Below are 15,164 nucleotides of genomic sequence, written 5' to 3' on the forward strand. Positions count from 1 at the left end.
CTGAAGTGCCAAGTCCTCAACCTGCTCCAGCCGGACTTTCAGGGTCTCCACATCTCTGCAGCAGGACCTCTCCTCCCTCAGCCCCATCAACTGTGAAAACCCTCCATGTACAGAGCCCTCTTGCAGGGAGGCCTATCCCATGGGGAACTGTCGATGGGCAAGGGCAGACACCATGACCGGCAATGCTGGAGAACAGGGGCGGCCCTGCAGCCCTGCCTGGCATGTTGCCCTCTACCTGGGCTGGCCCTTCACTGTAACTATGCCATCTAGGAGAAGGGGAAGGGGCCACCTAGGCCAGCTGCATCAAAGCCAGGATGAGCATGACCAGCAAATCTCCCCATCAGCTACCAGCCTAGTGGCATCTTTTACAACACACAACACTCCATCCCAGGCCTGCTCAGTCTCCCCCAGAACAAAAGGGGGAGTTTGCCCAACTCAGGGATGCTCACTTCCTCCTGCCAAAGGCATCCTACATCCACATCTAATCCACATCTCTGGGATACTTCTGCACCATCTTGGCTCTGAGAGCTGCCACCAACTCCCGCCTGCTCTTTTCAGTTCTTGGCAGCTCCTGCTTTGCCTCTGCCCAACTGACATGGTCACCCAAGTGAGATGGCCAGAGGCCCTCTGCAAGCCTCAGCCTGTCAGAAGCGTCCTTTCACTCCTGGCAGGGCCTAGCTCCTGTATCTGTTTCTCTTAGGTCAAGCCTCATTAGTACGGATTGTTCTCTGCCTCCTTGGTGGTGAAGATCTTGGGATGTGCTGCTTGGAGGATCTCTATCCTCCCAAGTCTTATGCCAACCTAACTAGCACCCACACCACCCCGAGCACAGCACCTTCCTCATTCTCCAGCCTCTGGGCCATTCTGTTCCTGCTACATTTCTTCCACGTGATGAACCCACAGCGCACCTGCAGGCCACCACCAAAACCCTGACTTTTAGTGACTGTAGCCTTCCAACATGAGAGCCATCTTTTCCTGCCCTAATACCTGAGACTCTAACCAGTCCCCAGGAGGCCGATACTAAAGCCAGTGTCCACTTGAGAGCTCTGAGCAGCTGTATCACACTGCTTGCAAGCTTGCCTTCTCCAAAAGTACTTCCACAGTTCTCTGTTGCCTGGAGAGACTCACACACCATTTCTTTGCGGCCACCTCACTCTGGCATCAGTGAGAGGCTGGGTCAAGAATCTGACTGATAAACCCCTCATAACACCCCATGGCCCAGCAAAACACAAGTGTGACAAAACAGAAAACAGGAGCAGTTGTTAACCACTGTGAGAACATGTTTCTCCTTTTAGAATTCCTCCTATTGTCTTTATAATAAAAATGGTGGGGCTGGGTGACATGGGGAGACTCCACAGCAAAATTCCACTGTGAGAAAGGTCAAGCTGTTCTCTGCCACTGAATCACGACCCCTAGTCATGCCATAGGTCCCTCGTACAGGCGGGTCTTCCACCAGCCTCAGGGGCACTAGCCTTCAGATGTTGCTGTGATGACCTAGGAGAGCAACCTTTGACCTCTGTTACAGAAAAAATTATTCTGACACTTGTTACAACAACAAGGAAGACTTTACTCAGGACTATTGCAATATGGGAAAGAGAGTGTGCTCAGCCCTGAATACAGCAAAGTCAAGTGGGGATTTATGGCCAAGCAGCAGAGTGAGGGAGTCAGTGGATGGAAAACTACTAAGAGGAGACATCGAGGCCAGGGGGATTCCTGCTATACTGCCATAAGAGGTGTTAAGTAAAACTATAGGAGGCCATTGTTTTGGACAAAATTCCTGCAGTGGGTTCCAACAGACCAGACTAAAAACCAAATTGAAGTCACTCGAACTGAAGTTCCATGTCACCAAAACTGAAACTGAGTTGTTATCTGGCCTTCCAAGAAATCAGGAGAGAGATTACAGCCAAATTCCCCAAACAGGCCAGTTGCAATAGGCATGATCATGATCTTCCCTCTGCCTTTAATGCTTACAAAAAAAGTAACCTGAAGTAACCCAAGGTTAACCAATCAGATATATTTCTATTGTTCTTTTCCCTATTCCCATCCTACAGGGAAAGTAACTTTGAAACGATGTTCTTTGTTTCTACTTTTCATCCCTTTTCTATAAAAACAACTTCCTCTGCTCACTGTTCACTGTTCAACTTCCTCTGTTCACTGGAACATTCATTCTATCTTATAGAATGAAATGTTGCCCAATTCCAGAATTGCAAATAAAACCAATTAAGGTCTTTAAACTAAGTTTGTTGTAATTTTGCCTCTTGACACAGGATTCTTGGTAAAGGTAGGTCAAGATGATTAGATACCAAGAGTAGGATGTGGGGAACTTAATCACTTACGGAAGGTAATCAGATGTGGACAGTGGAGGGATGACTTATCAGGATTCTTTGCTAAGACTGGGCTGGGCAGGTCGAGCCAAAAAGAGGGCTCTGAGGAGCCCGACTAAAGCTTGATGAAGGGAAGAGTCTGTGTCACCTCTTCCAGGTGTGAGAACCCGAACCCGGGTCTGGATGTTACCTGTAGCCCAGGCAGCGATACTTAAGTGGTCGCTTGTGATTTCTAAAAGGCTTAAATACTTGAGAGGTGTGTTAGGCTTGACCCTGTCTTTGGCACCTGTGTCTCTTCTGTAGACGCTGGCAGAGAGGGCGCGCATCCACGCAGCCCTAGGCCTGCCCCGGATTTACTCCAAGAGTTTAAATCGCTGTAAACAGGCGCAGTGAAGACACCATCCCCATCCACCCCCGGGGCCACGGCTCGGCGCCACGGAGCGGCCCTTCCCGTCGGGTCTCGGCCTCCGCGTCCTCATGCTTAGCGTACCCGGCCAGCCGGATCAGCACCCCCGAACAAAGGGGCCGGCTTTCAGCGCGCTTCCGGGGTCGCGACAGAACTGCGTCATAGCCGGGCGCCCCCACTCCGCGCACGCGCAGGGCAGGGCGTGCGGTCCAAGGGGCGGGGCGGGCGGGACCAATGTGCTCCGCGGAAGCGCAGGCGGCCCCACCGCGCTTGCGCCTCCCCGCCCCCTCGTCGGGTCGCCAATGGGGTCGCAGGATCCGCCCCTGACGACGCGGCCCCTCCCCCTGGATACGCGCTGCTGGGTCGCACCTGCGAGGGGAGCAGGGGCTGCGGGGCGGCGGCGGGGCCCAGGTTCGCCATGAAGCTGACGCGAAAGATGGTCCTGTCCCGGGCTAAGGCTTCGGAGCTGCGCAGCGTGCGGAAGCTCAACTGCTGGTGAGGGCGGCGGGGGGCGGGAGACGGCGATGGGCCGGAGGGGTCGGCGCCCCGGCCCGCCCGCCCCGGGGACCCCGAGCCGCTGTATTTTCGGACGGGGCTCCAAACATGCCGTCCCGACCAGAGCAGTTAGAGTTACAGCGGGTCCCTTGTGCTGCGGGGGGCCTGATGCGAAGTTGGGGGCAGCCGCCTGGGTCACGCCCACCCAAGGAGGAGACCAGGCCGGTGGTCACGCCTAGAAGGAGGGACATAGGCTGGCACACGAAGTGACGACTCCGCGCACACGTGGGAAGCTGAGAGCTGGGGAACCTTTGCCGGGGTTGGTTCGCCGTCCGGGCAGGAGCGGAGGGCAGCTGTGGGGTCCGTGTAGGCTCGGGGCGGGTGGCCGGGGTCGCGGGGCCCGGGAGGACCAGAACTACTGGAGGTGGCAGCTGGTGTTGAGGCCTGGAAGACCTGCAAGTGACCCCTGGGCACCCAGCGAGGTTAAGTGCCCTGTGAGCTGCCATACGGGGCAGGTGGGGAGTGAGTGGGGCTCAGCAGGAGCAGACCCCTCCTCTCAGTGCCCCCTGCACACTGGCTGCAGTGTGGGGGCTCGGCACTGTTCATCAAAAAGCCTTTCGCTTTGCCTTGGCACATATGGTGTTTTGGCCACAATTTCCTTTCTGTCATTGGCTTTCAATAGTGCGTTTCTTTGTTTTGCTCTGACCAGGAGAAAGAGCAACCCTGTTTCAGCCTTCCCCAGTTTGCTTTGTCTGTTCATATTTAGCCTTTGGACTTGGCCTCTTATAAAGACTTCCTTGTTCACTTCAGCGAGGGAGACTAACTTTCTGCGGCTCAGCAACCGTGAGAAAGAGTAAATCTTTTTGTGTCCTACAAATGGAGCAATCTCTGCTGCTCCCTAGTTTGAAAAGTACCTCCCAAGCATTAAACATAAGTAGTTTTGTTGAAAACCAACCAAGAAACCATTTTTGACACCTTTGCCAATTATCTGGTCAACGTTCCTTTTTTTTTTATTGTCACTTAAAGTATAGAATCTTAAGGCTTATAAACATTTGTCATTATTTTTTGGAATTTTTGTTTTTCATATTTCTTATTTAACTCTAACAAAACTGAAGAATGTATGTTTCTTCTTTTCCCAGGGGCAGCCATCTCACAGATGTAAGTATCGCGTTGATCATCTCCAAGTGGCCCTGATCCCAAAAGTTGCAGCTTCTTCCCCAGGAGAGTTGTTGAACTGACAAAACTGCCCATTAGTTCGTCCCGGGCCTGGTACCTTGCTCATTTAGTAGTTTTTGTAGTGCAAAACTACTAATGAAAAAAATCCTGTAGTGCAAAGTTTATTTTGAAATTCCTGTGAGCATTCCTGTAAATGAAACACACTATCATTTGCTGGTCCTACTCACAGAGGAGGTGAGGGAGTCAGAGTTCTCACCTGGAAGGAATGCCAGGAGGGTTTGGGAGGGTCAAGTCCAGTTCATGCCCCCCACCCCAGTGGCCAGCAGAAATTGGGCCTAGTGTGGGGGAGCTAGAGCTTGTGGGTCTGTGAAGAGATTTTTCTCTCTCAATCCTAGAACAGTCGTCTCCAATTTACACGGGGATTACATGTCAGTCATTTATTTCTTTATCTACTTTTGCTTTGCTACTTGAACCGACCTTTCCTTAAAAATAAAACAAAAATGCTGCTGAGTGGCTGGGCCAGTCCCGAAAAGCCTGGACCATTCAACCTTATGCTGCAGCTGAAATACCACAAATTTAGCAGCAGAAAAACAAGAACGCCATGGTCGTGGAAACAGACCCTTGGCATGTGTGAGGCATTCTGACTGGCCTGTGAGCATGTTGAGATCGGGGCCCTATCTGGCCCCCAAGTCCTGGCACCGTGCCAGCATATGGTGGGTTCACATATTTGGGGCACGTTCCACTCAGCAACCTTACAGGTTATGAAAGCCTTATGGACCAGCCCGAGCACCAAGTTGCTCTGTTCCGCTGCATTAATAGTATTAATGTGCTCTGAGATCCGGTTTCAACCCAGCCTCCCTCTTGGCCCAGCTCTGATGGCAAGAAGGGGCTTCCATCCTGTCCTTGTACCTCAAGGACAACAAGAAGAAAGATTCTCTGTCCCAGCATAGGGGACATAGAGGTCCCCTTCCCTGATGTCCTCCGAGAATATCTCAAGTAGTGAGTGCTCTGTCTAGAGAGCTGGCAGCATTAGATCACAGTGACGACTCTTTAGAGCTGTGTGCACATCTGAGAGCGTGAGCACACTCACTCCTCTTCCAGTCTGAGGGAATGTCTAGACTGCACAGTGGAGCACGACACAGCACCCATGGGTCTTCATTCTGAGAGCCCTGGCTGAGCAAGGCTGCACCCCTTAGGCCCCTGGAGTGGAGCTGACCGAGGCTCGAATGTACGTCCCTGTGGGCCCGATAGAAGTGACGTCAAGACGCCAGTGCTGAGCAGTGTTCACCAGCCACATGCTTTTCCTTCCTAGATTTCCATATGCCGGGAAATGCCCAGCCTGGAGGTGGTCACCCTCAGGTACCTAACTCCCACTGCAGCTCTGAGTCCCTGGGGCATGGAAGCTGGGGGAGAGCCTCACATCCCTCTTGCAGGACCAGGTGACATGAGATGGGCTGGAAACCCCCAGCACAGTCTGGGAGGGCGGCCTCTGGAGGCATGGGGGCCCTGGAGCAGTGAGAGCCTAGTGTCTCCTGCAGCTCCCGCCACACTCCCCTTCTCTCTCAGGGGGCCTTACCTGGGCCTCGTAATAGCTTCCTGTCCCCCGCGAGCTCCCTGGTACATATCCTGCCCATCCTGGGTCTCTATGCTCTGAGAAGTCATCTCTGCACAAACTGGCCACGTTTGGTGGGGGGAGCCCTGCTAATGGTGAGCAGCAATCCATCCTGGCCACCCTCGCCCCAGCCACGCCTGCCCCCAGGGACCTGCAGCCCACCTGGTTCCATCGGCTTACCAGTCTCTTTGCATCCCAGGATCTGTTGTTGGTCACAGTTCCTTCTTCCAGAGTCACTGACATTCTAACAGATCACGGAAGCCTCTAACGAGCCAGATGTCATCATCGGGATTCAGGCAATTTGGGAGGATGTGGGGGGAGCCGACCCTTGTGGCTGACCACTGCCTTCTAGGCGCGGGGTGGGTGCTTCCATAGTCCCACATTTGAATCCCACAAGGACCTAAACCCTGCAAGGAAGGCAGACTCTCCCTGTGTGGCAGGGAGAAGGTTCCAGAGCTTGCCCTCTGTTGTGGCTGTTGTTAGGCCCTGGGTCACCTTGCCGATGGCTGTGACTTACCTTCTTGATCACAGGGCTAGCCACTGGGCTGGGTAACCCCTCATCCTTGGGAACTCTTCCTGGCCACCTGGTCTCCACTGCACCTTCCGAGGTTGGTGCTGCCTTGTTGGATGCCCACGTCCATCCTGGGGAAGGGGCAAGTCCACCCTGTGTTCTGGGCAGCCCCAGTGCAGGCACAAGCCCATCCTGCCAGTGCCTTCTTACCAAATGATGAATGGACAAGCAGGCTTGGAGCCATGCTCCTGGGCTGAACCCCGGCTCTCCCACCTGTGGGCTGCCTCAGCTCTCTGTGTCTCAGTTTCCTCATCTGTAACACGAGCGAACACCGGCAGGGCCCTTGTCTACTGTGAATATTGAAGGAAACACAAAGACTGAGGTTCGAGCATTCAGCAGAAAGGAGTAGTGTTTGCGTTGTGTGAGGCAGGGGTGCAGCTCCCCGAGCAGGTGGGAGGTGCAGAGGTGTAGCCGCAGGAACACATACCTACTCAGCAAGGGCTGGCTTACGTCACACGTGTTTACAGAGGCAAGCGTGCATGTGGGGGTGGCATCAAGCATGTTACACATGGACCATGTTCTCTTGTGGAGATTTGAGCATAAAATTTAAGGGCTGGCCTTGTGTGGCGAGGTGAGGTTAGGGCTGAGTTGAGTTTTGTACACCAGAGGAGTGGGTGCAGCCAGGGCCACGGGCATGTGCGGGCATGTGACAGGTGCATACGCCGGCCACCAGGCTTCCCTTTGTTGTGCTGCGATTACAGCAAAGCTGGGATTGGAGCCTCTGCCCCAGAGAACCTCACCTGACAAATGCGTAGCTTCTGGTTCCCCCACACAGCAGGAAATGTGGAGTTGGGGGTCTCTGCTGTGTGCTGCTGGTCTAGGGCAGGTCCCTCATGTGCAGCAGGAATTCTGGGCACATCTCGGAGGAAGGACAGCACTGAGGTTGCTGACAGCTTGGGTGCATGGTGGCGGATGTCTGACTGTGCTGGGCTGAAGTGGGGACCAGCACAGTGTGGGAATCGCTGCTTGACCATTGGGCGGCAGTCCTTTATCAGAGGAAGTCACTTGGCTTTGGTCTTAGTGCCCCGTGGGTGGAAGTGGTTGAGGAGTACTCGACCCGGCTGCAGGTTGCACTCAGTGCCGGCTGCCTGTGCTTTGGGCGGGTTCTGTACTGGAAGGATTCCGAAGCCTTAGTTTTGCTCCTGGTACGATGGTGGTGACCTGCTACCCAGATGCTAAATGAAATCATTCCTGTGAAATACAAGCACAGCCCTTGGTACCAGGAACTACGTGAATGAGGGAGTGTTCAGTGTGGCCCTGGCGTCCCTATGGGAAGCACTGTGACCTCCCCACAAGGCAGCCTCTGGGAAAGATGTTGCAGGTGGGGCTGGCGTCCCCAGGTCCTGGCCCTCAGGAGGCGGAAGGGCACTTAGCTGCCTCTGCCTGCGTGCCTGGTTCTGCATGGTTGTGGAAGTGGCTGAAGGCCTATGCTGGTGCACCCTCATGTTTCTGCTTCTTTCATGTGTTCACATTTCTGTGGAACAGAAATTAAACCCGTGTCCTTTGTTTCCTTTTAATGTGGGGTTTTGGAAGTCCCAGTGCTCAGTTCTGTGTGACATGGAGCTTGCTTACATTTTGGGCATGAGTTTTTCTGTCCACTGTCTGCTTTGGGGCAGTAATGTGTCCTTTGGGAGGCCTTAACCATCAACCTCCCACAGTAGCCCTTAGGCTGCCTAAATGCAGAGCATGAAGCTGGAAGAACTTTCCCTGATGCAGTCTGCTCCAGTCGGCCCAGGGTCCTCACTGAACTTGACCCATTACCTCCAGTTTTGACCTACTTCTAAGGAGGAGGCAGGTGGGCACAGGCCCCACGAGGTCTTTTTCTAGTATTTGTGGTTGAGCTGAGACCAGTGGTGTTAAAAGACCCTGCCTGCCTCAGAAGCCACGTCTGTCACTAACTGTGCTGGTCACTGTGCAGCGTCAATGGCGTCTCCACCCTGGAGCCCATGAGCCGCTGCCAGCACCTAAGCGAGCTGTACCTGAGGAGGAACTGCATCCCCAGCCTGGCTGAGCTGTTCTACCTGAAGGACCTGCCTCACCTGCGCGTGCTATGGCTGGCCGAGAACCCGTGCTGTGGTGCCAACCCCCACCACTACCGCATGACTGTGCTGCGCAACCTGCCCAGCCTCCAGAAGCTGGACAACCAAGGTGGGTGTCCGCAGCCAGTGACAGGTCACCCTGGGCCTGGAACTGGCACTGGTGAAATGACCCTGTCCCTCTGTTCCTCTTCTCCTTCTCTGCAAAATCCTGGTCTTGTAAGACACAATTGTCTCCTCTGTAAAGTCTCCTGAAGGAGCTTTTCCCCAGGTTTGTATTTCTCCTTTCAAAAGCGTTAGTGTAATTCGGTCACCTGGACACGGCCATTCATCCATGGGCGTGGTGTAGGGTTCTCTTCCGTGAACTTAACACAGTGCACTTGCCCCCTGACTGTCAGAGGCCCGAGGCTTTCTTCCTGCCTTTGTGCCTGTGAAGGGCAGTGCTGCTGGAGAGTCCATCCCTGGCGTGGCGAGACTGTGAGCGCCCAGAGAGCCAAGCAGCGTCATGCTGGTCCATGGGGACTGTGTGGCTCAGCTGCACTGGCCTGCTGTGAACCTGGAGCGCGGGGAGGGTGCTCCTACCACTGGAGAAGTCTTCAAGCGCTTCTCCTTGATGAGCCTGGAGGTGGTGCTGTGCTGCAGCATGACCACATGTGCTCCTAGGGCAGGTTCCAGCTCACTGGTTTCCAGGGCTGCTGCTTTTTCTCTTGTTAATTCACTGGCATTCTCAGAATGCTAGCTTCAGTATAGCTAGTCAGTTACATGGGCACAGATGTTTTCTCCCAAACAATTTTAATATGAATGAACTTCAGGAAAGCCGTCGTGTGAGAGTGAAGTGGAATAGATGCAGTGCAGCCGGCTCCTCTTATGTTTACCTTCATTGGGTTTTTCATGAGGCATTGCCCCCAGCAGATGCTGGGATTCGGGTTCACCAGCAGTCAGTGGCCATCTGCTATGTGTCTGGCACGTGCCAGGGCTGGGGATGAGAAGGTGGCAGACTGTGCTGAAGGCTGCAGTGAGGACAGGTGCGCAGTTCATGTGGCCTGTGGGTGGGTGAGGCCACTCTGATGTTCTTGCTTCCTCTGTCCTTCACCCCAAAGCTGTGACCGAGGAGGAGCTGTCCCACGCCTTGATGGAGGGAGATGATATCACTGCTGCCCCGGGCAGTGAGGACAGCAGCAGCCCCAAGCCATCTTATGCGCTGAGCTGCGCCAGCTCCACCGCAGACACCGGCCGGGACCCGCTGAGCTGCAGTGAGGAGGAGGCAGAGTGAGGCCGTGGGAGGGGAGGGTCCCACCATGACCTGTGTCCCTGGGGTGTGAGGGAGGGGGTCCCCAGTGGTTATTCTTTCTTACCTGTTGTCTCTGGGAGCAACTCTCAGTCGCCCTCCGGGACTGATTTCAGTAGCAGGTCTGTGTGGCGTCAGACCACGGACACGCCTGGGGTAGGAGTAAAGGAGCGAGCGGCTCATGTAGCCCCGGGACAGGGCAGAATCCAGGCTCAGGAGGGCCAGCTGCCCACACGGCCCCAGCCAGTGCTGTTGTCCAGCCTCGAGGGCCCCGTGGTAGGGCTCTCCCTGGCCCACAGAGCCCATGGCTTGTGGCTCGGGCACGTCCCGGGGTGGTTTGTGCTTGTTGTGGCCGTGTCTGAGCAGGAACAGCATCGGGCAGGTTGTGGAGACAAGTCCTTAGCATGGGCCCAGGCCGAGAGCCCACTTGGCAGATTGACCCCCACCCCCCCATCTTGTGTCCCTATAGCAGGGGAGGGAGTTTGGGTGTGAGCTCCGTGCTGGACGCTGCAGGCCAGCGCTCGAGCTCTGACCTGTGGCCAGGGGTTCTCACACATGCTGCTTGTGTGTTCTAGTGCCCCTGCCCGCTCTGAGGCCCGGGTGGAAGGTGTTAGTTGGGAGTCCTGGGCTGCAGGGAGCTTGTCCCAGCAGGATGAAAGAGAAATAAGTGCTGGGATGCCGTGTGCAGGTGCCACAGCAGTATCCTGGTGTAGCTGGCCTCACTTTCCTGCCCTGCGTCCTGCATGGGGCCCATTTGCATGACTTGGGTCTCTTCCTCGCTGGGATTTGGCCTACAGACATCGCTTGCAAAGTCGGCTGGAGCCCGAGCGCCGGCCCCTCACGCACCTTCATTCTCTTCCTCCACCAGCAGCATCCAGAGCCAGATGGTCCTGAAGGCCCCTTCCCGGGACCGGTTTCCTTCCTTCTCTCAGAGGGACGCTCCCAGCAGCTGCAAGAACAAAGTGAGTGACGGAGGTCACCCTAGCTGATGGCCGCTAGTCCCTCTGCCCAGAAGGCAGAAATAGTGGAGGACGGGGGACTGGCAACACCACAGGCACTCACAGAGCTAAGCCCTGAAGGGTGGGAAGTGGTGCCCAGGCCATGAGCCTGGTTTCCAGAGCTGAGGTAACCAGAAGGGGCAGAACAGAGCAGGAGGGACTTGAGGCTGTGGAGCTGGCTTCATTGAAGCATGGCAAAGGGGAAACCCAAAAACCCGACACCCGGCGGGCAGCGCAGCCTGTGCTGAGGGTCCGAAGCTGCAGGGAAAGCCCTGGGTCAGTCCTCAGGGCCGGGGCTTCCAGCACGTCTTGGACAGATTGCCAGGACCACGTGCAGGGTTGCCAGGGCTGTGCTACTTGCCACTAGTTGTGGGAAGCAGCCTGGCCAAGGTGGCTGGATGCAGTAACAGAGCCAGCGGCGGGGGCACAACACCTGTGACAGACCCCAGGGCTCTGGAGTGTGACATAATGAGGTTAAGTAAGCAGCCTGGCACTTTTCTAGGTTCCCACGACGTTCTGGCTTGTCCTCAGCCTCTTCCTTTACCCCCCCAAGTCCTGACTCACACCCCAGAGGAGGAGAGGGGCTGTTTGCTCCCAAGTATGTTCTCTAACAGCAGAAGTCAGCTTCCCTATGTCCCTACCCCCTGCAGACAGCTGTTTCATGGGCCAGAGGTGCTCGCAGGCCCGTGCCTGAGCTCGCACACCTGTGCCAGTGTTACTGACGGACCAGGCTCAGCTCACTCTCTCACTCTAAACAAATGACTTGAAAGTCCAAAAGTTGGTGCAAGGATTGAAAGGCTTATTCAAATTACTAGTACTCAACTAAATGTCTAACCAAGCAAACAGAGAAAAGAGGAGCAGTGGGGTCCAGTTTATCCTAGTCCCAATAGGCGGGGCCAAGTATCCTGCTGACATAGTAATTGATAAAAGCAGTTCTCCCTACCTTGTCAGCACAAAGGAGAAAAATGCCAACTAGATTTATATCAGAGAAACAAAGCATAGCCAGGATCCCTCCTGGGTGCACCTACATAGTAGTGGATACAATCGAACCAAATAGCAGAAGGGGGCTCAGAAAGTCAGAGAAAGGTAAAGAGAATTTTAGTGGCTTCTGGACTTCCAGTCACTGCATGAAGTGGGAATGAATCCCCACCACTCTCATGCATCCCCTGTCAGGGGGAACCTGCTTAAGCAAGGTCTTCATGGTGTAGGACTGGCCTTCCCACCTCTGCTTGTTACCCGTCAGTGCAAGCTGCTGCCAGCCAGGGGGAGCAGCTTCTCACAGGTTGAGAGGAGTTCAAGCTGGATTTGTCCGGCAGTCACTTTAAAGAGGAAGAAAAGGGGGAAAAAGGAGAGTAAAAGAGAATAAAGCATTGCTGTGTCAGAATTTAGGCCAGGGACTCCAGGAGAGACTTACCAGCAGCAGAGACGTGGGAGCAAAGTAGTCCCAGTGGCCACTTGCCTGTGTCAGCTGGAGTCTTCTCTGATGCCCAAAGCTTTCCAATTTTCACCAGTGACTAAATTAGGCTCTTGGATTCCAAAGTCATAGAAATGAACAATGTACCCCGCAGTAAAGCAAGCAACACTTTATTAAGAGAAGAGATAGACTTACATATATGGTGGGTAGCAACATTAAAGCTAGCCCCCCGAGGGAAGCTGTTCAGGGTCTTTTACAGGGAAAGGAGATAAAGGGTACAGGCCAGCATCACTGGAGGTGGTCCATTCTGTTCTTCCTGGTTGTGTCATGGGTGCATTCTCAGTAGGTCGAAGAAGGCGGTGGTGTTCATCATTGTCACCCCAGGAGGGTCATTGTAGCAGTCACCTTGAAGTTTTGAGTGCAGGCGGGAATTCCCAAAGGGGTCTTAAGGTTAATCTGTAACTTAATTTTTACAATTATGGTAAACAAGCCTTGGGGAGGGGTTTTGCAACTCATTAAGTATCTGTTTCCTCTCTTATCTCAGTCTATTTTATCAGGGCAGGCCATGGGGTAATGATGTGCCCTGGGGGTCTCCTGACTGAGAAGTGGAAAAGTAACAAAGTGTTCTCTGCGGGGAAAAATGGAGTCAGTTTGGTTCACAGGCCTAGCCTTACCCTGTTTCACCGGAGCCAGGCCTTTGCGAGGAGAACAGGGTCTTCATGGTGAGCGTGGCGCAAAGTCACGCGGGAAGGGGCTGCCTGAGCCACCACAGCACCTGCTGTCCTCAGCCTGGCCAGATCTCCCTGTGGCTCACACACACCCTTTCTTAAGGGAGGGGTCCCACAGGCAGAAGGTGGGGCTTCCTGACATCCTAGATGAGGCTCAGTCACTTATTCAGTGACCACATAAAATACACGCAGAATTTGTGGAGGGTACAGAGAAGAGCAGACCGAGGCCCCATCCTTGGGGAGCTTACAATCTGAGAGAGGCAGTGCCACCCCCTGGGTAAGCATCCCCCGTAGGGTGAACAGATGTGCCCCCCGACTGAGGTTGTGGGGCAGCCAGCCTTGCCGGGCCTGTGGGCCGATTTGTTGGGAAGGAAGGAAAGAGAGGGGACAAGGTGTCAGCCTCACTACAAACTCTCCAGGCCCTTCTCCACTCCCCTCACCCCTCCCAGACACTGTCCCTCAGGACCTTCTTTTCCTCCTCCACAAGGTGACCTCATGGAGCCGGCTCAGCAGTTTGTACATGCACTTGCAGGTGTGTAAGCCCGTTCTCCCACACTAGGACAGGAACCCTGATACGTTCAATACCCAGGGGCAGCTCTGCCCCCCCCCCCCCGCCCACGGCCCCTACCTTCCCACCCCCGGGCCCCTCAGCAGAGCCCTGAGGAGACAGTGGACCAGAGATGACAGCATTGATCCAACTCGGGGCCTTCCACAAATACACATCAGAAACCTCGAACCTGCATGCCTGCCTGAACAGGTGTGCCTGCTTTTGGAACATAGTGAGGGAGGGTCCCAGCCAGGCCCCTATGAGCACCTCTAATGCGGGACCCTGGGACACACACACACACACACGCACACACACACACACATACACACACACACACACACACACACACACACTCTCCCACACACACTCCCACACACACACACTCCCACACACACACACACACACACACACTCCCACACACACACACACTCCCACACACACACACACACTCCCACACACACACACACACACACACTCCCACACACACACTCCCACACACACACACACACACTCCCACACACACACTCCCATGCACCACACTGGGCCCTCCCGGGCCTCTCAGCCTTCGGTGCCTCTGTTTCCTCTTCTATAACATGTAGGCCCGGGCCCTCACAGGCTGAGAGATCGGATGAGTGGGGATAGAGGAAGCAGCACTCAGCATCTGCGCTGCTTCTCCTGTTTGGATTCTCTCTCCCTGTGCCCCGTGTACTTGGTTGTCTCAAAGGCCCCTACCTGGAGACTGTGCCCTCCATGATGGGGTGCTGCTGGCCGGGGCCTCCAGGCCCTTGTGGTGCGAACACCCTTGCGTCACCCAGTTTGACACTTAGCCAGCCACTTTCTCTGCTCCCAGAACATCCTGACTGCCATCCTGCTGCTGCTGAAGGAGCTGGACACTGAGGGGCTGGAGGTTGTGCATCAGACTGTGGGCAGCCGGCTGCAGGCCCTGCACAAGCAGGAGCTACAGGAGGAGGCGGAGTGACTGCCAGTGGCCTGGAGCCACCAGGCTATCCACACAGACCCAGCGTTTTTCCCCTGCTATGGCCCCAGCCTCCACCTACACTTTCAGCATTGTCCTTTGGAAGCCTCAGCCCCATCCAGGAGAGGCTCCCCCTCGGTTTACCACACTGGCCAAGGGCAGGAGGGGCGTCGGACACTGGCTGGTCAGCCTGGCTCATGTGTCTGCGGCTTAGAAGGAGCCTCAGCCACACCAGGACTGGCTGGGAACTCTCCTGTGATTGGCAGGGTCTGGGCTCAACTTGGTTCTTAAAGTGGGGCTTTGCGGGCTGTCCTCCCTAATAAAGTATTTTTCCAAGCCCTGGAAGCAGACATTTCCTAAGTGGCAGACGTGGCCTTGACGTTCCTTTCTGAGGTAATTGCATTTCTCAGCAGGATGAGGAAAGTGCTCACCAGTGGTTTTGCTGTTTCAGTCCTTATCATGGGACAGACTGCTGTCTACACAGACTTCCAGAATGATGGATGTTGGGGATGCTGAGCTGCTAGAATGCAGGGGATGCTGGGTGCTGGGGAATCTGGGATGTTGGGGTACTGGGATGCTGGGGAGGTTGGCCT

At 54.9% G+C, this 15,164-nt stretch overlaps 1 protein-coding gene across 3 annotated transcripts; it reads left to right on the forward strand.

Moving 5' to 3' along the window:
• Positions 1-3,101: 3,101 nt before the first annotated feature.
• CFAP410 (cilia and flagella associated protein 410) lies at positions 3,102-14,917 on the forward strand. Of its 3 annotated transcripts, none has more exons than XM_063105988.1 (8): positions 3,102-3,225; positions 4,365-4,383; positions 5,714-5,760; positions 8,503-8,732; positions 9,721-9,889; positions 10,777-10,870; positions 13,536-13,580; positions 14,446-14,917. In XM_063105988.1, the coding sequence occupies exons 1-8, from the start codon at positions 3,149-3,151 to the stop codon at positions 14,572-14,574; spliced, it is 810 nt and encodes a 269-aa protein (XP_062962058.1). In that variant the 5' UTR covers positions 3,102-3,148; the 3' UTR covers positions 14,575-14,917. The 3 variants fall into 3 exon arrangements, with proteins under 3 accessions (XP_062962058.1, XP_062962067.1, XP_062962076.1); XM_063105997.1 differs by having other exon boundaries at positions 10,780-10,870; XM_063106006.1 differs by lacking the exon at positions 13,536-13,580.
• The last annotated feature ends 247 nt before the right edge of the window (positions 14,918-15,164 follow it).

This window comes from Cynocephalus volans, chromosome 1, assembly GCF_027409185.1.
Source record: "Cynocephalus volans isolate mCynVol1 chromosome 1, mCynVol1.pri, whole genome shotgun sequence".
Taxonomy (NCBI): domain Eukaryota; kingdom Metazoa; phylum Chordata; class Mammalia; order Dermoptera; family Cynocephalidae; genus Cynocephalus; species Cynocephalus volans.